The sequence below is a fragment of the Pimephales promelas genome, chromosome 12 (assembly GCF_988280905.1).
Source record: "Pimephales promelas chromosome 12, fPimPro1.hap1.1, whole genome shotgun sequence".
NCBI lineage: Eukaryota > Metazoa > Chordata > Actinopteri > Cypriniformes > Leuciscidae > Pimephales > Pimephales promelas.
This window is the reverse complement of record NC_142780.1, coordinates 19,384,931-19,411,042: the sequence shown is the minus strand read 5'-3', so window position 1 is coordinate 19,411,042 and position 26,112 is coordinate 19,384,931. Positions and strand designations below refer to the sequence as shown.

At 36.3% G+C, this 26,112-nt stretch overlaps 1 protein-coding gene across 3 annotated transcripts; it reads left to right on the top strand.

Annotated features, from left to right (window-relative positions):
• Positions 1-8,532: 8,532 nt before the first annotated feature.
• Positions 8,533-23,834, top strand: LOC148977004 (uncharacterized). Of its 3 annotated transcripts, XM_089117634.1 has the most exons (11): positions 8,533-8,680; positions 14,411-14,565; positions 16,310-16,447; positions 16,558-16,582; positions 16,907-16,942; positions 17,863-17,965; positions 18,057-18,098; positions 18,288-18,861; positions 19,878-20,952; positions 21,421-21,518; positions 22,457-23,834. In XM_089117634.1, the coding sequence occupies exons 1-7, from the start codon at positions 8,656-8,658 to the stop codon at positions 18,091-18,093; spliced, it is 519 nt and encodes a 172-aa protein (XP_088973760.1). In that variant the 5' UTR covers positions 8,533-8,655; the 3' UTR covers positions 18,094-18,098; positions 18,288-18,861; positions 19,878-20,952; positions 21,421-21,518; positions 22,457-23,834. The 3 variants fall into 3 exon arrangements, with proteins under 3 accessions (XP_088973760.1, XP_088973761.1, XP_088973759.1); XM_089117635.1 differs by having other exon boundaries at positions 18,293-18,861; positions 19,878-21,518; XM_089117633.1 differs by having other exon boundaries at positions 19,878-21,518.
• Positions 23,835-26,112: the final 2,278 nt, after the last annotated feature.

The following is a 26,112-nucleotide window of genomic DNA, read 5'->3' as shown; positions in this document are numbered from 1 at the left end:
CATAACCTATTACAGTTAAATTTGCAATGTATCGTTGCCGGTCGGCAGGCATAAATGACTCGCAATATGACATTTTTGTCATTCAAATACATAGGATGGTCGCGCTGCTTTCCCCCACGCCGACCACGCCCCCCAACTATGACGCGTTGCCGACTGTATCTATGGGGCCGGGTTGGATCTCCACCGCAGGATGCAGCGAGAGGCTTGAGGCCACTGGTTCGGCTCGGCTCGCTGTTGGCGCTGGCCCGGCCCTAGCCCAGCAGTGGAAACGTGATCTGGTAACAAGGAACACAGTAAACTATTAACTAAAGCAGAGTGAAAACAAAAACAGAATGTACATGTACACACCTATACCTACCAATATATTTTGGCCGTTTCAACTATTTTTGTTCTCAGGGCACACAAAATCTTTAATGATATAATGTTTTGCAGATATTCAAAAGAACTGTTATTAAATATTACTTAACAAAATGTACTTAATATAGGGTTAGGGTAGGATTAGGGTTTGGTTGAGGGTTAGTTGTTACTATGGTAAGTATTAAGAACACTAAAAGATAGTGTTACTCATATTTGTCCATTAGATGGCGCTAAAACAAAATAAATGATGAAACACTTTCTTTTTATTTATCTCAGAGACAATTGATGCTGACTGCTGAGATCATTAAATATCAAATATTTATATGAAATTTATGTTTTAAATATGTATATGAATAATGATCCAATTATTCATATACATTTATTTGCACAAAATAAAATAAAAATATTGGTATACAAGCACATACTGGAATAAAGATATCCCTCTTGTTTATATAGCCTACATAAAAAACCCTTTCTTTACAATTTAATCAGTATCTCTTCACAATAAATTCAAAAATATAATACAGATGATAATAATACACACTGAAATTACAAATAAATAAAAAAATCACCTACACAAACTGCACCATGACTACACCATATCAATTCAAAAGTTGAAAGATCTCCCATAGTTTTGTAAAACCCAAAAATCAATCCAAACTCTATAGAATTTATAAAATATATATATACAGTCATGGTCAGAATTGATGGCACCCCTGGTAAATATGATCAAAACTGGCTGTAAAAAATTAATCTGCATTGTTTATCCTTTTGATCTTTCATTCAAATAATTTGCAAAATTCTAACCTTTCATTGAAGTAAAATAATTGAAAGTGGGGTGGAAATCACATTATACAATAAATGTTTTTCTCCAAAACACGTTGGCCACAATTATTGGCACCTTTTTATTAAATACTTTTTTGCAATTTCCTTTTGCTAATATACCAGCTCTGAGTCTTCTCCTATAATGCCTGATGAGTTTGGAGAACACCTGACAAGAGATCAGAGACCATTCCTCCATACAGAACATCTCCAGATCCTTCAGATTCCCAGATCCATGTTGCGCTTCTTCTCTTCAGTTCAGACCACACATTTTCTATGGTTCAGGTCAGGGTCTGGGACAAGCGCGTACCAAGTGCCCAATTTTCCAGCATACGCCACATTTTAACAATTGTCTCAAAACCATTTTCTCTATGCTCTAAGTCAAATAATGCTCTCAGCTCAAACACACAGCGGATTAATATTAGAAAACACTACAGATCCTTCTTTAAACACTACATCAAAAAATGAAGAACACAGAATCCAAAAGCATGCAGTTACAGAAAAAAAAGTAAATTGTAACAGTAAATAATTGTAAACAATAAAATTAATTTTGCCATTATGTTGAAAAAGTATAGTAATCGCAACTTACAGAATAACTAACAAAACAAGAGAATGTGTTAATCTGAATAAGGCAAAAGATGTTGCTTAATAATAATAATAATAATAATAATAATAATAATGGTCAGAAGACAAACACTACATTTTAAGGGATTTCCCCCTTTATATTCTGATATATAAAAGCCAATAGAAAGTGTCCTCCTGGTTAGGTCCTAAGTGGGTAATTTGTTTCTTATAAATTTGGTGGGGAATTTCCCTAAAAATGGTTAAAGCCCGTATGATTTTCCTTTCCCTCTTATGAAAAGCATCATGAAAAAGGAGAATTTGCTTGCAATGACTGTTTAAGAAAAGAGATTTCTGGACAAGACATCTCCAGTCCCATTTTGTTTTAGATGCTGATTCACTGTGTGGTATATGCTAGATGTCTATACTTCTTAACCAGATCATGCTGGTTTACCAATTTTTTTTTACTTTTATACTTGATAATATCAGAAACCAGCTTAGACCAAATTCATGCTGGGCTAACCGTTCAGCAGGATAATCTCTGTTAATTTTACTACATTTCTACAGAATTTAAAAGCTAATAGGAGTTAATCAACCTGTTGTCATAGTTGTCATGATCAGATAACTTCTGCACACGAGTAAAAAAAAAAAGAATTGTGGCTAAAATCTCTTTGACCCTAAGCTTTACTGTAACCTTGGCAACAGAATTACAAACATGTAAACATCATTGCCAGACTCAGCCACACCCATTATAGGAAAGAGGATGAATGAAAAGAGGCAGGGGAATCCCCTCACCAAATGTTTCTTATCACTGTCTCAGTAAAAAGCTAAATAAATGAGGAAATACAGCTGACAGGGCGAATATAATAGTGTTGGGTCTTCTTAGTGTATGTTGGTCAGTGACTCAGTGAACAACATATTTTAGTAGGAATGTTCAACTGGCTATATGAAAGCTTCTCTATGCTGGAAGTAATGTCAACTTAGACAACAAAAGAGTGGTACAATAATAAGAAGCCTGTTTAAATAAGACCACAATGAATTTCAGGCATTCTCACACAATGCATATAAGAACACACCTACGTCATCACTGACTCATGACAAGCACTACACTTATGTTGATACTAATGGAGTTGTACATTTGCAGATTATTTGTATCTATCTGCATTTGCATGTTTGTACTTCTGTTTCTTATGTGATGTCTAACAACTTTGTCCTCCTAGGGAACACCCGGACCACACACATACACACATGCATTAACTTTATGTAATTTTTGTCCATAGTTTATGTACTCTTCAATGTGCTATAAAGTCATATCACTTAATGCAAATCACAACTATCAAGTTTTTGCAATTGACTGTTGTGGTATGATACCTTGTTATTGTTGGAAGAGGAGATCTTTAGTCAGCAACTTGAAAAAAACAAGTGGTGTAATTATTTTTTCTTGACTTGACTGACAGTAATAGTTTGATGACGTGATGTGATCTGAGATTTGAGAAGTAGTACTAACATGCTGATTTGGAAATATATATTTTTTGTGCCAAAGGCATATATTCATAGACCGTCTCAAAAAACTATGTGAGAGAGAAACAGGGGTTTTGACAATTTCAGACATGTTCCATGATTTGAAAATCATCACTCTGCCTCCTAAATAACAAATAATATAGTCAGCACAACACTGAATCAGTTGAGAACATTACATGAGCAAATGCCAGCTGCACAATAAAGTAATAGCAGGAAGTGACCATTAAGATCATTCAGGGAAGCAGATTGTAGTTAACACCGTATGTACGTCATTGTGTTTTTTGAGGTATACAGAAGGATTCTAAGATGTGAAAGCGCTCTATATTTGTTTTGTTTTGTTAACCCCCCAACCCCCCCTCCCCTCTACGGGTACTTTCCACGATTCCTTTGAAGACACACATGCACACACACACACACACACACACACGTGCGTGGCCAATATGAAAAAAAAAATTCCTGGGTCAAATCATGTGTTTAGCAACTCACTCTAGAATTTCACTCTAAATAATGTTAACATCATTTAAGTCACTAATTCACCAACAAAAATCACAATATATAAATTCTACCCTAAGGCCTTCACCTCACTGATTACTTTGACATAATAGTGACAAATTACCCTTTCTATGATATTTCAACAATTAAACTAGTTTATTACTTATAATGGCTTGACATGGTTATTACTTTGAGTATTACTGTGTGTCTAAAGGAGCAATGATGAAAGAGTAGCATTACACTATGATGACACAGCATCTTAAACAGTGTCAAATTTCACCAACAAGAATTTGTGATATCTGTGCTTCAATTTCTCTAGAACCAGGATGATCCTCTTTATGACCCTAAAATTTGTCCGATAAACTATAGAGCCAATGTTCTCTTCTTAATGCACTTTTTGGAAACTGGTATTCAGGATCACAGATTATTATTTTAAATCACGCTGATTAAATCTAACAATCGCTTATAAGTTATTACATCACGCAAAACCGTGCAAATTATACTTTGTTCTCAAATTGTTAATGTTAACAACGTCAGCATTGCATGACTATATGTAATATCCTTCCAATATGTATCCTTGTTTTTGCATGGGTCTGGTTGAAGTCTTTTTCTCTCTGTAGCCACTCCGAAGTCCGAACGAAGTCTTTTGCATTTTACAGCGGTTGAATCTGTTGTCACTGGTTATTGTCGTTTAAACCTTTCTGGATACGCCATCAAATTGATATGTTTAATCATATCAAGTGCTGTGAGAAAAGGCTTTAAATCTCCACCTCCAACATCCTCAGACGCAATAATAGTTTATACTAGCCGAGACTCCTTCTTTATGGTTACAGATGTGACATAATGACGCAAAGACATGCTCGAATTTCCCGCAGAAATCCACCAGTACCACTGGAATTAAAAACACTATTACAAGCGTGCTGCTTTGAAAGCAGATAGTTTTGAACACTGGCTGGTTATGCATTTTCTCAAATATGTAATTTGGATAATTTTTAACCCCCCAAAAAGCTATGGACTGCAGCTTTAAGAGGCATCTCACCCATCTCTACCTCAGGAATGGTCTTATATGCGCCACTACATAATCTCAAAGCCCGATACTGTATCAAATCCAGTTTATTTTACTGAGTTGCAGAAGCAGATCCATTATACATCCATAATCAAACATTGATCTTGTTAATCTTATATAAATATTTTTCATAGCTGGTGTACTTGCACTCCACTCCCCTCAAATATCTCATAATATTTAAGGCTCTCTTACATTTATCCACTACTTTTTGGATATGACTAGCCCATGTAAGCATCTTATCAAACTATAGACCTAAATATTTAAAGGAGTCTACTCATTCTTCTAAGCTTAAACTCTGGACATATTTTCTTCCTTGTAAAAAAAACAAGTTTTTTGTTTGTTTTTTGTATTTATCCACTGAGAATCTAAATTCCCATTCAAATGCCCACTTTTCAAAAATATGAATTGCTTGCTGCATTTTCTATTCTACAGGCAAATAAGTTTGATGGAAGTATAAATAAAATCATAACCAATCATATTCAGATCTAAATCCATTCCGACAACATTACGTTTATTTAACAACCATTGAGCCATTTCAAATTGACATTTTTGTAAAAATTGTAAATTGCCAAAGTCATTTACATCTGACTTTCAACTTTGTCTGTAAAGCCAAAGGTGTCTTCATATGCATTCACAAACAGCTCAACATCGATTCCCCCCTCAATGATGCTGCAACTGCCAATAGTAATTTACTTACTGCCTGACGGTTAATTACAACAAAAGAGTTGGTGTGCGGCATGAAAACAGAAGCACCTTGTTGCTAAATTTGGATTCAAATCACTTACTGTTTCAACCAAATATATTTGTATGGCATAATTAGTAAGAGCAGTATACCAGAATGCTATTCTTAAGTCAGCCTTAATCTCACTGTAAACGAGATGCATTCATTTTCAGAGTCACCAAGACATGTGGCATAATTTTCCAACCAGCAGCACCAGGCCAGAAGTCTCTAACGGATGCCGCCATTTGTTTGTATGCCCTGTATGCCCTGTATGCTGTTCATAATTTTAATTCTATGGGTTGTTTAAAGATGCCCCATGCAATGCAACACAAAAACACAATTCAGGACTAATAAGCAGGGCCAATGGGAAAGAAAAATGCCCTAAGGCATAGCACACACTGACAATGGATATTATTGTTTAAAAAAATGTGTCATTAATGTTCATATTATAGTTTATTTGATACATGTTCATCTTATAGTGTATATGTTATTTTTTTAATAAAAGCCCTTAACCTTTTATAAATGTTTGAATTTGTGTTTTCCTAATGAAATGTTTTACATTTCATAGTTTCTGGCCTGGGGACCAAGTCAAATCTCAGACATATCTGTCTTACAGTGGCTGCCAGAACTGGGCCAAATAAAACAATAAGTCACTTTACAGTGTCTGGGCCAGAATTGGGCCACATAAACAAAACAAATCATTGTACAGGGTGTGGGCCCAATCTGGGCCTGAGGAACTGTTTTTGTCTATTTTCCATATGTGGAAAATTTGGGAGCGGGGAGGTAGGTGTGATGCCGGTGCCTAAATGTGGCAGAAACAGGAAGGAGGCTGGATCCAAACGCAGTGTAGAGGCTTTATTTAGACAAACTACATCTTTAACAAAGATTCAGGAACAGGGCTCAGGAACAGGACTCAGAAACAGGAGTGACAAAAATCGACCTCACACGTACAACAACTCACAAACTAAGACAAAAACACAGGGCTTAAATAATCAGACAAGCAAACTTAACAAGGTAACGAGGGGGCGTGGACAATAGGAAACACCTGGAAAACTCAATAGACAGGGAACCACTAATAAGACAAAGACACAAAACCACATCATAACAGAGCCCCTCCCCTATGGGCGGCTCCTGACGCCCATAAAAACAACAAAAAGTTCAGGTGGGCGGTGAAGCGGAGGCGGTCTGGGGGAGGGACGGAGGGCCAGGCCCGTGCAGGGGAACGGGACCAGGAGGTAGCCAAGACGAGCTTGGGCGGAGCAGGACCAGGCGAAGGCCAGGGCGGAGCAGGACCAGGCGAAGGCCAGGGCGGAGCAGGACCAGGCGAAGGCCAGGGCGGAGCAGGACCAGGCGAAGGCCAGGGCGGAGCAGGACCAGGCGAAGGCCAGGGCGGAGCAGGACCAGGCGAAGGCCAGGGCGGAGCAGGACCAGGCGAAGGCCAGGGCGGAGCAGGCTGTGGACGTGACCAGGGCGGAACTGTGGAACCCTCGGGCATCCACAACAGTGAAGGTCCCTCAGACGGCCACGGCGGTGAAGACCTTTCGGGCGGCCACGGCGGTGAAGACCCCTCGGGCGGCCACGGCGGTGAAGACCCCTCGGGCGGCCACGGCGGTGAAGACCCCTCGGGCGGCCACGGCGGTGAAGACCCCTCGGGCGGCCACGGCGGAGAAGACCCCTCGGGCGGCCACGGCGGAGAAGACCCCTCGGGCGGCCACGGCAGAGAAGACCCCTCGGGCGGCCAGGGCGGAGAAGACCCCTCGGGCGGCCACGGCGGTGAAGACCCCTCGGGTGGCCACGGCGGAGACCTACTGCCCCCCCCCAAAATTTTCTTGGGGGTAGCTACGGGGACATAGGCTGGAGCAAGCACCGGCTCAGAAACAGTCTCCAGCTGGACGTGGCTGACGTGCAGCGCAGGCTCTGGAAGCTCTGCTGAGACGTGACGAGGCTCTGGAAGCTCTGCTGAGACGTGACGAGGCTCTGGAAGCTCTGCTGAGACGTGACGAGGCTCTGGAAGCTCTGCTGAGACGTGACGAGGCTCTGGAAGCTCTGCTGAGACGTGACAAGGCTCTGCGGGCATGATGGTCGTGATAACATCCCTCTCTACCTCTCCAACAGTGAAGGGAGATCCACAAAACTGCAGGACAAAATCAATGAACTGCTCCAGGGTCCAACTAGGGTCCTCCTCTGGTAAATTTAAACTAATGTCTAGATCTAGACCACTCCAGAAACAGTCCTTCAAAGTATCCTCTACATCCGGAACGAGATGGCTATACACAAGGAATTCCTCCACATAATCCTCGATGCAGCGATTACTCTGATAAATAGTGCAAAGTTTGCTCAGTGAGCTCTGGCTACTACCTGCTAGATCCATGTTTTGGTGAGTTGTTCTGTGATGCCGGTGCCTAAATGTGGCAGAAACAGGAAGGAGGCTGGATCCAAACGCAGTGTAGAGGCTTTATTTAGACAAACTACATCTTTAACAAAGATTCAGGAACAGGGCTCAGGAACAGGACTCAGAAACAGGAGTGACAAAAATCGACCTCACACGTACAACAACTCACAAACTAAGACAAAAACACAGGGCTTAAATAATCAGACAAGCAAACTTAACAAGGTAACGAGGGGGCGTGGACAATAGGAAACACCTGGAAAACTCAATAGACAGGGAACCACTAATAAGACAAAGACACAAAACCACATCATAACGGGGACCCAGACAGAACTGGGCCTGAATTGAAGCAAGGATGTGGCCCTGTGGTGGGCCAGACAAATGTTGCTCTCTGGATCAACTCTAGTTCTAGAAAATGAAAGTTGTGCTTTGCTTTTTTACGTTTTTAGTTAATTTATGAAGCCACTGCAAACTTTAGCGTTTATTGCATTGTTATTTTATAATCCTAGCATATTCTGTGCGGACCATAACTTACTGTGCTGTAAGTATTAATGCCTGACAAAATCACGCAGCTAAATACCTTGAAGTGTAGGAGATGGTCCTCAGTCCTCACAGCTCACAGCAGAACACGAAATCCAGGCATTCTGGATCCAACTCCTCCTCCCACTTTACCTCCACCCCTATCAGGAAGTGCTGTGGGGCTGTCAGTGCGTTCTGCTTTCGAAGATGGCAAGTCGTGTTGTTTTGCCCGGTAAGTTCTTTGATTATTACTAATGTGTCTTTCATTTCTATGTATAGTAAGTTAGCCTACAAATGTTCGTCTGCAGGTCTGCGGTGGCCACAAATTAACGAGCGGGGTAAATTTATTTTTGTTTTCGACATTCGATGAAAAATGGCAATACCTCCTAAACTTGGCCAAGAATTATTTAAACCCTACTGCCGCTTAGAAGGCAAGGCTAATGTTGCACAAGCTTATATTCCGTATTTTCGCTGTCGTGTCGTGCCGAGGTACTTTCCCCTGAAAGGGGGTGTGTCCCCTGGGTCGCTGAGCGCGCACACTGTCTATGGAGCGCACTCGGATTCAGCAGAAGGTGCGTCGCTTTGACCACGGTGAATGAAACTATAGGCCTAACACGTGAATTGTTTAAGTTATCGTTTTACTATTGTTGTTTTATCGATGAGGTTTAGCAAAGACAGCTATCACGTGGCCCATCTATCAAAAACAAATTATTCTATTCTTCTGTAGGCGAAGACGATCTAAACTTCATGCACTGAATCAATTCTCACGAGAATGTCTAAAGTTACTGTAAAACCAAGACGACCATATTTTTTCACAAGCAAACAGCCTGTGTGGATATAAAATTGTTCTGAATCCCCCTTCCTTCTTCCATGGTGAATTATAATCAAAATGGTTCAATAAAGCATTGCACTATAGGCTTTACCAAGTGATTTTACCATGTCCAAGTCAATGACATACACAAAAAAATGTTTTACTGCATTAAAAAGAAATGTGTTCATATTCACTGCTATTATTAGACATGATGTACAGTATTCACAAAATAAAACACTTGATGATAGTCCATCATTTGTAGATTTTGGATACATATTTTGGCAGGTTGAAAATACAATCTGAAAAAATCAGATGTATTCATATTCACTGCTGTTACTAGACATCTTAAAAAAAACAAACACTTGATGATGGGCCATCATCTGTAGAATCATTTTTTTGTGTATGTCATTGACCAGCCTAGCCTATAGTGCAATGCTATCATTTTGATAATAATTAAATTTACCATGGAAGGAGGAGGGGGGATTCAGAACAATTTTGTATCCACACAGGCTGTTTGCTTGTGAGACATTATGGTCATCTTGGTTTTACAGTAACTTTAGACATTCTTGTGAGAAATTGATCTATTCAGTGCATGAAGTTCAGTTGCCTTCAGAACAATAGAATAATTTGTTTTTAATAGATGGGCCACGTGATAGCTGTCTTTGCTAAACCTCGTCGATAAAACAACAATAGTAAAACGATAGTTAACTTTGACATTTATTTTGGATACGTTTTAGCTTACCTCAAGGTCATCCAGGATGTAGGTGTCTTTGTTCCCACAGTATTTTCAATTTTGATATTTTTAGATCAAACCTATGGGGTCCACCCTGGTCCCTGGGTTCACCTCAAAGAGCATGCACAGAGAAGTCCAAATTAAAAATGATTTAATGACTCATAAATGTAAGTACACATTGATGGCCTAAGACACAAAACGAGTGGTTTGTGTGAGAAAACGAACAGTATTTATATTGTTTTTACCTCTTGTAACCACAGCCACGTCCAAGTGTCGGAAATGATCTCTTGCACGGTTGTGAAAAAAAAAATCAACTTTGTCTGTTGATATATCGAAATCATCTTACCATTGCAATTTCCTGTATATCTAAATATGTTTAGATTTTCACAGTAAAAGGTAACGCTTCTGAAATCTCTGTGTAAAAAATGAGTTATATACACGCGCAAGAGATCACTTTCTGGGGCTTTCCGGCGCGCTTGCGCAGATAGAAGTGCCCTCACCCTCAGAGTACTTGGACGTGGCTGTGGTTACAAGAGGTAAAAAACGATATAAACACTGTTCGTTTTCTCACACAAACCGCTCATTTCGTGTCTTAGGCCATCAATGTGTACTTACATTTACGAGTCATTAAATCATGTTTAATTTGGACTTTGGACTCTGAATGATCTTTGAGGTGAACCCCATAGACCTGCATTTTATGACTGACAGACAAGAATGGTTTGACCTAAAAATATCAAAATTGAAAATACTGTGGAAACAAATACACCTACATCTTAGATGCCCTTGAGGTAAGCTAAAACATATCAAAAATTAATTTCAAAGTGAACTACACCCTTTAAACAATTCACGTGTTATAGTTTCATTTACCGTGGTCAAAGCAATGACACACCTTCTGCCGGGGACACACTTCCTTTTAGTACCTTGGCAAGACACTTGTTCCATTTGATCTTGATGACGGAGATGCAAGAAAGGGACTGTGGGGAAATTTACTTTTTTGTAATGGATTTTTAATTTTAAAGGGCCTATTGACATGACATATTAGTTATACTTTATCATATTTTTTAAATAAATGGATAGTCCAGAAAAAAAAAAACAATGTCTTGTTGGCATATTAAAACGTACACTAAAAGTCAAGTGGAAACAGTTTGGGGTGTAACAATGTATTTTGTCAAAAAAAAAAAAAACACTGCAATACAAAAATGCAACTTGTGTATAGGTCACCCAAAATGAAATTTTAGACATTGAGGATAATTTTGTTAAGGGTGCTCTATGGATTTTTTTAGCAGCCTCTATCAATGATGTTTCATATTGCAACCTTTTTTTTTTTTTTTACAAAAGCGCTCGTGATCTTGCGTGTGCTCGAACACAAGAGTGTGAGCACTCATGGTACACGGCCACACTGAGAGTTTCAACACACGGGAGAAAGCATCACACAACATGCTGGAAACTCGTGTAAACTCCCACTGCAACGTTACAATAATAGCTTACTGTTATCAGCTTGACTGAACTAATGCTCCATGTTCATATAAATTATGGGTCCCACTTTATATTAAGTGGCTTTAAGTACTATGTACTTACATTGAACAATAAGTACAATGTATTATTGTGTTCCTGTTGTATTGTAAAACACTTTTGCTGCTATTGAGGTGTGATAGGGGTAAGGTTAGGGACAGGTGTGGTGGTATGGGTCGGTTTAAGGGTAGGTTAAGGTGTGAGGGGAGGGTCAACTGTGTAATTACTAATGTAATTACATAAAGTAATTATGGCTGTAATTACATGCTGGAATTTTAAAATATAAGTACAATGTAAAAACATGTAAGTACACAATAAGTCCATTGTAACAAACTATTAATTTCAATGTAAGTACATAGTACTAAAAGCCACTTAATATAAAGTGGGACCAAATTATGTAACAGTAAGATTGTAGGAAGTAACATTACTGTACTGAACGTGTCTGGAAATGTGTATTATAAACAATATGATAGTAGTGGGATGAGTGGCGTTAGACAGTAGATTTAGTATTTCAAATAAAAGTTACATCCTAAAGCACCTACTTTTTGTTATCCTGGAACAGTCTTTTGTATTAATTTCATGTCACGTATGTTGTGGTTTACCATTATTTCAGCATATCTGAAAACTTGTAATTTATCACAATAAAAACAGCGGAGGTCTCTCCATAATTCAAACGCTCTGCCGACATTGATCCGTGTTTTCGTCCTTAGTCAATCCGATTCACGTTTGGCCTGACGTGTTTTAGCAGATACTGAGATTTTTGTTTCGTTTGGTTTTTATATTTTTGTGGAGTTTGTGTTGGAGTGTGTGTTGTGCGCTGGAGGCAGGAGTTTTTTGGTGTTATCAGACTCATGTCGTCAGCTGCAGTGCCGTCACATAGACTATATAAAAGGAGAGAGGTTCGGGAGCACGCATGCTCGTCACATCCGATGGATTTCACAGAAAATCCGACCCGGAGACTTAACATAAAAATAGGAATACTGGCCTTCAGAGGTAATAGCAAAACCTGACAAGTGGATCATTGTAACACACAGGCATTAAAAAATGGATTTATTTTAGAAAAAAAGTTACATTTAGCTTTCATTGTTTTTTAGTTAAGCAGTATCAAGAATGATTCAATTCTGGTGTCACCATTTCCAGTCCAAGTCTATTCAGGCCCTTTCCTGATATAATACCAAATTTAGCATTTTAATGAACATTACATTTTGCCAACTATTTATCAAATGTAGATATAATTTAAAAATACAATTTTTGGTGGCTTTAAAATATTGTGAAATTATTGTATTGTGAGATTATGAGAAGAGGTGATATCATGTATCAAATCACTTGTGACATGAGTGTATTATTACACCTCTAGTAACAGTTAATTAGATGTAAAGAAGACAATTATGTAGGTTTCCTGAAAAAAAAAACTTTTAATGCAGCATCAGCATTAGAAATTATTTATGATTTCAGCAATAGAAATCACAACATGACTGTTGTTTCTGTGTAAATACATTTATACTGCCTCTGTGTGTTAAATGTTCCGTGAAATATCTGTTTAAACCACATTTGATGCTGCAGATATGATTATATACAATTTAGGGTTTTACACTCTCCTAGTTACCGTACACTTATGACATTTTATGAATAACAGTAAATTTTAATAATAAAAAAAAATCCTATACAGTAAGTAACAGAACTCAATTTTGTTTGTCTAATTAAAAGCCTATTACATAGACAGCTTCTTCCTCCCGCGTCCTTAGGAAATCGTTCAAACAAATCTTTTTTTCCTATGAAAATGATCAAACTGTTTGTATCCGTTCCATGAGTAATAATGTCCCAGGGGATTCTGTGGCTTGCAGGCTTCAGTGAAAGCTGTCTGTGCTTGTGTACACTGTACACACAGGTCTGCATTTCCCTAAATTATCGTAAGCCTAATTGATCGTAGAACAACAGCCACCAATGGTCTCTATGTTCAACTTAGGCTTACGATGCTTTTAGGAAATGCAGACCAGTATGTACACAAAGTTATGTGATTTTAGCTAATAATTACTGCAGTGTCTTGTAGCCAACCATTTTATCTACTGTATATACCTCATTGGAGATTGTACATCACAATTACTTATTATATATTAGAATATACAAGGGAGAAATCTGTTGGATTACTGAATTGAATTACTTTGAAATATAACAATACTGCCATTTATTTATTTATTTATTTATCAAAGTACAAGTGAAATGATCCCCAGTGGTTGCTGAAAATATGATGCTGTAGCAGAGGAACCAACTTGCAGCAAACTGAATTATGTGTGGTTAAAACTAAGGAAAGATAAGTAGTATTCATTGTGTGGTTTGAGTGAAGATTAAATATTAGTCATGGCCAAACACATTTGTGTAAACCTTATCTCATATTTGTTCATAAAGAGTAACACTTAATCATAAACTATTACAGTTGACACGTTTTCAATCATATTTAAACATCCCTTTTATGATAGCATGAAAGCTGATGTTGACAAAACTTGTCAACTTAATAGTTTATGACTAAGTGTTACAACAGCTAGGTTTAGCCTAGCTGTTGTCATCTCTGCTGATAATACATGAATATGTGTGTTTGATTGGGCTCTCGATATCAGGAGTTTAACTGGTCCAGGGACCCAATATTTTAATCATATTTTCCAGATAATGCTTTTTTAAATTCTAGAATGATAGCATAAATGCAAATTCTTTTTTTTAGCATCGCCATTTTTACTTGCACTGTATGAATCTTAAAATATGTATCTCTAAAATTTTTGAAAGTGGGCTCTTTACATGGGATCATGACATTGGGGGTCATTGTCCTCAAAAAAAGTTTGAATAGGCTTCTGTGTGTCACTATTTGTAAAATTTCCAATGAATCTGATAGTTTTGTGCATGTTCTCTTTCAGTTGTGACCATGCTTCTGAGCATGATACCGTTATCACGAGCAACTGATGTCCTACAATGCATAGGGCGGAGACTGGATGATGGACTGATCTCCTTCAGTGCTTCGTATGAAGTTAAGGAGAACATCCGTGACTGCGAGACCCAATGGCTTGTGGATGTAATTATACTTAAGAAAACATACAGTGCTAAGAATACATTTGTGAACCTTTTGGGAAATATCTGGATTTCTGCATTGATTATCATAAAATGAGGTCTGATCATCATAGAAGTTACAATTAAAGATGAACACAATCTGACTTGACTAATAACACACAAATAATTGTACTTTCTATTGAACATTTTATTGAAGACATTGAGTGATCATTAAAAAGGCCAACTAGGAAAAAGTAAGCGAATGTCTGTCTTCTCCACAAGATAATTGGAGTCAATTAAGGAGATGAGGTTGGAAGTGTGGGTTGCTCAGGTGCCCTGTCCTTTAAATAAAGACTCCCAAATTCAATAATTCTGGGAATTGTTCTGAAAACAATTGCTGGAAATTGGAACAATACTTAGTTTAAAGTACTAAGTAAGTACACTAACACCAGTACCTCTTCCCAATTATGAAGCATGGTGCCTCAGGGCACTTTGAAATCACTTAAAGGATATTTTACAGGAGAATGTCAGAACATCAGTACATGACCTTTAAGTTTTGGAGAGGTTAGGTGATGAAACAAGGCACTCAAAGTACGTTTATTTCTGTGTTCTTAGTTATAGGGATAGTTCACTTTGAAATTAATTTTTGAAATGTTTTAGCTTACCTCAAGGGCATCCAAGATGTAGGTGTCTTTGTTTGCACACTATTTCAATTTTTATATTTTTAGGTCAAACCGTTCTTGTCTGCTAGTCGTATAATGGAGGTTAATGGGGTCCACTCTGGGTTCACCTCAAAGAGCATGCACAGCAAGTCCAAATTAAACATGATTTAATGACTCGTAAATATAAGTACACATTGATGGCCTAAGACACGAAACAAGCGTTTTTTGTGAGAAAACGAACAGTATTTATATCATTATACCTCTTGTAACCACAGCCACGTCTAAGTGATCTGAAGGCATAGGCCGAAAAGCACCGGAAGTGATCTCATGCGTGGTTGTGAAAAAAAAAATCAAAGTTATCTGTTGATATATTGAAATCGTCTTCCATTAATTTCCTGTATATGTAAATACAGTATGTTTAGATATTCACAGTGAAGGATAATTCTTCTAAAATCTCTGTGTAAACAATGAGTGACGTACACGCGAGAGAGATCACTTCCGGGGCTTTCTGGCGCGCTTGCGCAGATAGAAGTGCCCTCAACCTCAGAGTACTTGGACGTGACTGTGATTACAAGAGGTAAAAACGATATGAATACTGTTCGTTTTCTCACCCAAACCGCTCGTTTCGTGTCTTAGGCCATCAATGTGTACTTACATTTACGAGTCATTCAATCATGTTTAATTTGGACTTCTCTGTGCATGCTCTTTGAGGTGAACCCAGGGTGGACCCCATAAACCTCCATTATATAACTCATAGACAACGGTTTAACCTAAAAATATCAAAATTGAAACTACACCTACACTTGAAAGACACCTACATCTTGGATGCCCTTGAGGTAAGCTAAAACGTCAAAAATTAATTTCAAAGTGAACTATCCATTTAAGTCAGATTGTGTCAAGTTAAGACCTGACTAGATTTTATGACTAATTATTAAACAGAAATTCAGATGACTAGAATTGTTAGCTAAATTGTTTCTACTGTTTTTCCCAACAATATGTGTTATAAACAATACATTGCACATAATTTCCGTGTAAAAGAGAATATATACATATTTTTATGCTTGTTTATGTTCATGCCTTGGCATCCTCTCTCCTTCTCCTGATCAGGACAAAGTGGTTGGACATTCTGATGCCAATGGAGATCTGGATTTTATGCTGCCAATTGTTAATGCAACAGCGAACACCGCCATCTTTCAGACCTTCCCTGAAAAATTGGAATGTCTGCTCATCTGCCCCACTAACAATGTATTTGTTTCAATATTGTCTAATTTGTATGTCCTGCTAGGCCCTTGATTTAATTGCATAATTGAACTGACAATTGCACTACATGCTTTCATTATGGACTTATTTTGCAGGTCAATGAAAGGCAGCAGTGCTCTGGTAAGTAATTGATTTACTACTATGACTACACAATCTGTATAAAAATGCCCGTTTACCTAGACAGATAGTTCTCTTACTCTGTTTAGAAGCAACACAAGCAGACATGTAGAGAAGTTTCCCACAACAAATACAAAATTACTTTAAGTTTTGATTCTTTCTGTCTGAGATTTAGTTAAATGCTATACAGATTTTTTACATATAAATGTTGAAGCAGGTGTTTAATCATCTGTACATCTAATTTAGCTCATGGTAATACACGTGACTAAGAACAAAAGACTTGAGATTGCCCTAGTATGTGTACTGAGTGAAATTTTTGTATTTCAGGCGATGCCACTCCTCCGATGACAGCACTTCCTGAAGGTATAAAGTCAACTACTTATGTAATGTTATAGTGCTGACCTGTATCAAGCTGTTAACATGAAAGTGCTCAAATAAAGTGTACATTTGCAGTAGTCCAAAATAGGCTTTTTAGGCCAACAAGCTAGTATCCTGTTTCAGAAACCAGAATGCACATGCATGTTATCATTTTGTTTATTAGTTCTTTAGCATAGCAAATGTGCAACAATGTGAACATAACACATGGAAACACCATCCTTTGAGCAAAATGAAATGCAACAGTGACCTCCTGCTTTCCAGCAAGTTTGGAATATTTTTTCCTATTAATTTTCGTCATAAGGATTTGTGAAATATCTGTAAAGGTTTATAAACCAAATTAACCATTGAGAATGAGAGAATCGAATAAAAAAAAAAGGATGGTACAATATAAACAACATAACATTATTGCTAAACATTCAAATATGTATGTAGTTTAAGAGTGCAGACACACTGAAATAATTGGACTGTAATCTGCACTTTGGCACATGCTCTCTTTCATAGTAGCTCTTCTACAGAAGCATATTATTACTTAATCTCAGATATGTTAGTGTTAAAAAAAAAATAGATATATATATATATACATATATATATTCCTCTATATAGAAAATAAATGGGATTTTTACTTCTGGGTTCAGACTAGTCTATGGTCCTGACTGATATGCTGAAGGTTCTCCATATAGATTTCAAAGGTTGTTTTATTACAACCAAAGCAATTAATGAAATGTAAACAATGATAAATAGTTTCATTGTTCACCCAAAATTAAAAATAGTTCCAAATCTGTATGACTTTTTCTTCTGTGCAAGGAAGAAGATATTTTGTCTTTGATTTTTTTTTTTTTTTTCTTCAACCTAAAGTGCTCAAATATTCTCACACCTCTCTGTTGTGTCTTTGTTTGTTTTCCCAGTGGGTTTTCCTAACTGGAGCAGTGGTGTTCTGATTGGAGCAAGTGCTTTTGCCGTGTTGGTGACTGTCACTGTCATCATTGTGGTTTGTCGGAAAAGACTAAGGTAAGGTCCTCTTGAAAACGCATAAACAAGAGAAACGCATGGCTTTGAGTAATATTTGTATTTTAATATTTGTGTAATTCTTTGCTAATAGACGAGGATATTTTCGTGGCAGTACAGATCCTGCTTGATTCTGGTATGTAGCATCATTGGTATTTTGTCAAATACTGCAGTAAGGATGTTTATGAATAGTCCAAATCATTATCTTTGGTATTATCAATTAAAATAAACTACATTATATAAGGCACTAAGCAGTAAATTATAGTACAAACAGCAGTAACTACAGTTTCTAAAAGGCTTTCCCTTTTTTCCTTTTTTATTTAAGCACAGACGAAGTTTCAGCATTGCACCTGGGCATTTCATCTTCAATCATTCATAACTATACTCTTATCTTTTAGTGTATATAGCAAGGCCATTATTTTATTTATGCTGGCTACATTTTGTGTTTCTTGTCAGTTAAATTGTGATTGAGACTAACCTACATGAAGCTACATGAAGTAATTATATTATTTAGTTATACAGTATATCATTGAAACATATTTATATATAAATACTCCTTGTGTCCACTTAAAAGGTGCACATTTGATAAAAATAGTATATTGAAAATATTTTAGCATTAAAAAAATGTTGTGTCCGTTATGCAAACGGCATGATAGATATAACTGAATATATATACATATATTATATATATAAATAATGAACGTATTAATGCAGATCTAAATTATATTGTAGCTTAATATATTTAATTTATAAGATAACTTAATAAATGTACCTATATAGGCTAATTCGTATTATGAATATCTATCACTGGTCCTATGGGTTTGTGGAAAAAAACTTGGTGGATTACATAGCACTATAGTGTGCATATAAGCAACTGTATGACCAGGGCAAGTATTTCTGTTAACCACTTAACTGTCACCGTCCCACAGGTGGGACGTTTGCCACTATATTTTTAAAACAATAATATCTTAGTAAATACCTTAAATAATATTGACAAACTATATATCATTTGAAAGCTTACAATCTCTAGTTTCCATATTTGGTGACTGATTTTCAAAATATATTACAGAGGAGCCATAATTTATCAATATAAAACAAGAAAATTTTCATACTCATAAGGCGTGTTCAGACCTTTATTTTAAAATAGCAGTAAACATGAAAAATCATGAAAAAATGGTAGAAACCTCAGTTTGTTTTCATGCCAAAAGTTCAAAAGATAGAATCCATTCAATTATTTTGGAAAAAAAAGGTCTGAAAAGTTTGAAATATCAAGAAAAAAATAATAAATTCACCATTTGTGACGTAGCAGCTAGCTATGACTTACATGCGTGTTCTTTGTATGCGTTTCTTAGAGGTTCAATTCATATCAAAATCTGCCAAACTTCCCATGCTACTTCTGAATAGGATCTCTACTTCAGACATTGTATGAAAATTGTGAAAATAATGGTTCATATCACTCAAAACACGAATGGAAATGCAGGCGCCCTTATATGGGCAGTAATGGAGTCTGATTGTGCCCTAGTGAAAAAGTTTGGTACTGCGCTCAAACAAAATCTCACTGAAAGCTCATTTTTTGAGATATCAACCTAAAATTTGAAACACAACTTGTTCAGATTTTTGGCTTTGATCTTTCTGCCATTTTAGAGTAGCCCAGGTTTTGAAAATATATATTTTATGTAAAATATGAATAATTAATATTTTTACATTGTACATTTCCATAAACTCAAACTTCTATAACTTTTTTTCTGTTTCACTTTCTTAATTTATTTCACTTCTACAAAAATCTGCCAAATGTCTTCTTTAAAACAAGACCAATCATATGTCTATATTCCAAAGCATTCTTGAATTACAACCATTTAAGTTCGAAATGTGCATTTTCATGTCTATTCAAAAAAGGGCGGGTGACAGTTAACAGGTTAATTGATGCTGTGGAAGCAAAATGAAATGAAATGCTGTGCCAGTGAGTACACATCACATCTAATGCATTACAAATTAAAGGGGTGGTTGATTGCGATTTCACTTTTTTCATTTTAAATAGGGTGTATTTTTGCTGTTGGTGTATGAACATTATCTGTAAAGTTGCAGCGCTAAAAGTTCAATGTAAGCAGAGATATCGTCTTTTAAAAATCACAAAGTTTAATGCCTACAAAAACGACTCAAATGGGACTACAATGGGTTTTATACGTAAATAACAGTATCGACACCATTATGTACATTTGACAGGAACACATATGCAACTTTCGCCTGTGGACAACGTGCACTACACAGTTTAGCCAATCACAACACACCGGCCCAAACTAACCAATCTGAGCCCATTGCCTGTTTCTGAGGAAGTGGTTTCATAGAATCAGGATGTAAACCGGTCGTTCAAATGACAGAGGAGAAAGCGGCTTACAATAAAGGTGAAATTTATGAAAAATAAGACTTTTTAAAAAAGAAAAAACACAAATACATGTTATATTGCACCCCATATACACAATCATGCAAAGAAAAAAAGCAGTAAACCACCCCTTAAAATTCACTTAGCATTAACACTGCTTCAGATCGGTTGTAAATTTGAATGTGTGTTTGAAAAATGTACAATAACTAACATTATCTTCATGTATTATTCTACATGTGGTGGTGGGGGGGGGGGGGTTGCTATATGCTCTATGCTCTATACAAAATGCTCTATTTGCTCTTTAAATGTCTGTTTAAAACCTTAAATGCGTCATGAATAATATTTAGTAATATTTGCTTAGCTATTGTATTGCATGGAATCACAATACTCCTTATAGTGTTGTATTTCTTTTTAAATACTTCATTATGAAGTATTTCTATTAATAAAATGCTGTAAGAACCTTTCAATGTGTGCATGATTTATTTTTCAACACCTCAGAGAAGATGAGAGAGTGCAGCTGAGAAGAATATTGGCTGATGGCTTAGTGACCGAGTCTGTAACTCATTATGTCATCTGACAGACAGCTGAGCTCAGAAATATACACACTGTGGTGGGTTTGTCTGACATTGAAGTGGTCTTTGAGGTCTCCAGCTCATTCAGTACAAAACACCCCCAGTGTCAATAAGTAAATCACATCTGAACAGTGAATTCGATTTTGAAAAAATTAATATTTATTTACATCTCTAAAAATTGGCATCCAATAAGGTTTTTTGTTGTTGTTGTTAATGTTAATGCATTAGGTTTTGAGAAATACAACTTCTATGACATTTAATAATATTAGGTTTATTTCATTAAAATTAAAAATAAAATGTTTAAAAATCATTCTGATGGTACCTATTTAATAAGCTTAATCGCTTCTATTTTTTTTCCCCACGCTCCCCTGCAAACGTGTGGCTGCGTCCAAAACCACAAACTGTCTGAGTAGGTACTACAATTGACTTCGAATGTACTTTGCAACCGTTAAAAAAAATGTGTTTCCCCCCTCGTTTCCCCCTCCATCCTTTAATCTGTGACTCAGAAACCAACTGAACTCCTCCATCTTGAAGTGCTTTTCAATTCTTTTCACCACGAGGAGGTGAGGAATAAGGATTGAGAAAGCTTCCTGCGGAATCATGGGTGAGGATACTTTTATGAATGGGCTAATAGGATAGTAGGCATGGGTTCACACGCAATGTCATAATTATGAGATTTTAACTTGTAAAAAGTATTCGCGTCCTCGTAAATCTCGTATTTACAATAATTATAGTATTGTTTATTTTAAGTTCATGATATGCATTTATGTGAATAAATTAAACAGGGCGGTATATTCAGCATAGCCAGAGACAGCTTATGACCTGATATATACACTTAAATAACCAGAGCTGGCTAAAACCACTAGTTCCCGCTAACTTGCTAGCTGTTTCGCAATCTCTAGGAATCTGCACACATATTTTTTCCGGGAAACTGTTGTTGGTCACCTTGCCTGGAAACATTTGTTTATGTAACCAACAGCAACACAAGATAAACAATAGATCAACCCAACCTATTGTAAAAGATACTTGCCATTTTCGTGACAAATTCCATTGACCCCACATGCATGTATCATTTCTGCAAGGAATATCACAGACATTTGGCACTGAAACGGGTATTCTTTCATGATTTCAACAACAGAAATAGGGACAAACATCACTGCACAATAGATTTTAATGCTGGGGTTTTCCAGAGTACATGTGGTTTTAAGTCAACTCAGAGTTTAAAGCTGTGGGTTTCCATGTCCAACTGTTCAATGCAGTCAGTCATGTGCCAGTAAGATCACCTTACAGGGCCTGAGGTTTAGGCAATGATGCAGGATGGTCTGACAGTTACTTCAGCCATTCATGTCAGAGAAATAATCACCCCACTTATTATTCGCTCATTATACTTCCTTTGTCATTTCCTCTGTTTGGTGTGATGCATCTGCAATATTCCTCTCACCATTTTTTTGCTGAGTCATCCATCATTTTACTCCAGCATTTTATGATGAAACATTTACCAGCTTCCGAGAAGTGTCAACTAAACACTTTTTATGTCCACAGGCATAAATCTCAAAACAGGTGATTCTTTTGCTTTGTTTCGCCGCCTCAAAACAAAGCTTGTCCAGATGGATTGTGGATGCTATAGCAGCCGCTTACGCTTCAAAAGGTCTGCAATTCCTCTTGGGCATCAGGGCTTATTCCACTAGAGGTATGGCTTCTCATCGTATACATTCACACACACACACACACACACATATATATATATATATATATATATATATATATGTATATACTGTATAGGAATATATATACAAGGAATATCCCATACCTTTAATTCTAAAACAGATATTCTCAGCACACACCTCAGATTTTCTCACAAAACTAACAAACATTACTGACAAGTGCTGGGAATTCCCAAAGCATGTGATAACATCTTAGAAGTTATGGCTGTACCAAGTTAACCCCCGAATCAAACCTGCTGATCCATCCAGCCAATCACATGCCAGTATAAGATCACCTCATATATCACCTCAGCTTTCACATAACAGGAAATGATGCAGGACCAATTAAAAATAACTCTGTGGTGGAGGGGTACAGATCACCATATATCACTTTGTATTTTCTCCTCAAAACAATGAATTTACTAGAGGAAACATGCTCAAAATCTTGATTAAACTTAAAAGTGCCTTCTGAGTGAGATTCCTTTGTCACTTTTCTTGAGTCAACAATGATTTTTACACCATCTCACAATGAAAGATTTTGTGGATTCTTGGAAGTGTCAAATAGCCACACACAAATGTCCACAGTGATAAATAACAAAACACAGGTTTGCTTTGTATATGTATATGCATAAAAATTAATGTCTTACAACATAAAGTACAAAGATATTGGTAACACTTTACAATAAGGTTCGTTAGTTAACATTAGTTAACTCCATTAGTTAATATGAACTAATAATGAATAGCACATATACAGCATTTGTTAATCTTTGTTAATGTTATTTTCAATATTTACTAATACTTGATTAAAATCTTGTTAACATTAGTTAATGCACCGTGAACTAACATGAACAAACAATGAACAGCTGTATTTTCATTAACTAACATTAACAAAGATGAACAAATGCAGTAACAAATGTATTGCTCATGGTTAGTGCATGTTAGTAAATACATTAACTAAAGTTAACCAATTAACCTTATTGTAAAGTGTTACCAAGATATTTAATACGTGCAATTTTAACCAGAATATTAGAGAATTATATTTGATTTCTCCCCGAAATATTTACTTGGCATAATCATGAAACAAGGGACGAGTAGTCCCGCGTGTAACATCCCAACATGCAGCCACTGTAAAAAAATCCAACTTCAATTTTGTCAGACAAACTATTTTAAAGGTCAGTTTAACTATCAAATGTAGGAAAATTTACATTACATCAAATTATGGTAAAGTTAAGTCAATTTAGTAGAGGAGAACTTGAAATTTTAAAAAGCATGAACTTACAGTGTCAACTTGGTGCAAGGTAACGCTACGCATCTGTTTTTTTTTTGTTGTTTTTTTTCAAAGTGCATCCTACAAATGTTTCAGCCAACTAATAATGATATCATTTCAAATTCAAATGTCATGTATTTAGTTTATATTTTTCAATTGAGCTTAAACTTTCTTTTTTTTTAACTGAACACATCCACTGACCTATTAAGAACACGCAGACATTTGTTGTAATGTGAAACTGAGCTACACTCGTCTGGTGTCCATTTTCAGAAATGTAGTCCTCGGTTTTCTGTATCCAAACAGCAAAGTAATTCACAGTTCAGAAATCAGAGTTGAATAACCTTACTTGAAAAACGCAGAAGTAAACTGCTGTCAGGGTTTCAAGTCCAACTCACCAGTGAGCCACCAGCTGCATTTCTGGAAATAAAACATGAATAGCATTAGTCTACAGCAACGGATAAGTAATTATTTTAAGTGTTATATAGCCTAACAAGGAGAATAGAAATCTTCTATATTTTCTGATTAATTCATTTTGAGATTTTATAGCAAAAGGGAAAGAATTACTATAGCCTTATATTCACTGACAATAGTTTATTTTTTGAATAAACCTTAATTGAAAACCTTCAAACTTCTAAAACTAAACTAAAACTTAATTAAAACTAAAAACATTTAAGCTTTTCCCATGGCTGAAAAGTACTTTAACATTTTTTTTTTTCTCGCATTTAATACTTCTGGGGTTTTAAAAGCCACTATAAACAAATTAAATTTGGTTCAAAATTCTGCTGCCAGAATCCTGACCAGGACTTGTAGCTTTTATTTTATTATATCTATAACTTTTTTTCTGTACCATCTTTACTGAATTGTTTTGATAACATATTTTTTCATTTGTATTGTATATCTGAATGTACTTCACTTTTATGAATGCATTTCTTTTATATTATTGTATTTTTCTTGTATTTTTCTTATTTTTGTGAAGAGCTTGGAGATGTAATTTTTAAAAGTGCTGTAGAAAATAAAGTGTATTATTATTGTCAAATATGAAACACAATATTTCTCTGTTTATTCAGTAACAATTGACAAACCATCCTCTAAATGTCCCTGCCTTTTTTTTTTTTTTTTTTTTTCCTTTTTTTTTTTGAAGAGATCTAAGACAAGTATGGAAGTATGAATGTTTGTGACTGCAGGTCTTTGTTTCTGCCAGATATTTAACATTTTGTAAAGTAGCAGACCAGAATGTCATCCTTTTGCTCATTTAGTTTAGCAAAGTTCCCATGCAGCCAGTAGAAGGTACTTTCCAGTTGTACTGACACTCACACACACATACACACACACATATAGCACACCCCAACAATTTAAGAAAATGATCATAGTGTTGCATTTGCATGTGTTTTGCATTTTTCAATTCATTTTACAGCAAATTGTTAAAGAAACAAATTTATACATCAGACTTCAATAGGATTTGTTTCCCTTTCTCACAATCTGCTTTTGTAGTTCGTAGTTCAGAGTTTGTTTAATCTAAATTAGTTACAGTACATTACTTCATTTGAGGAATGTGTTTGCCCTCACTATATTGACAGAACAAATCACAATATTTAAATTCTGTCACAGGGCTACAACTTCACTGATTACTTTGATAAATGGCATACAAGGTATATGAGTGTATATCTGGGTGTGCCGATGTGTATGAGTAACATGAATGTGTAACTTGAAGCAGAATGACACAAAATGATGTTTGAAGAAATGTAATCTGTAAATCACAGCACTTTATATATTTTTGAATCAAATTTCATGTTCATTTTTGAGATAGTATGTGTGGTTTAATAACAGTGGCAATGAATTTTAGGTATATGAACTGTTGTTTATAATTATGGCTTTGATATCAAATTTGTTCATTTAGGACCTGGAGGGTTATTTGGTAACCCAGATGAAACCCTTTGAATCAACATTCTCTATAAGCAGGAATAATTTCTTTCAGTGCTGTATCTTTAGTTTTAATCAGGTGTTCTTGTCTAGTGCAATGATCCTATGTCTGATAAAAGAGACGAATAAATGATAACAAATTGACCTTTCCCAAATAAATGACCTCTATAGTAAGACCTTTGCTGACTTAGGTAGGAAGAGGCCCTCTGACTGACATGCAAAGTGGGCTACAACCAAGAACAGTTTGTTTTGTTCCACGTCATGTTTAGGGGTGGGTAAACGTCACACTAATAACTTTTAAGTAGCCT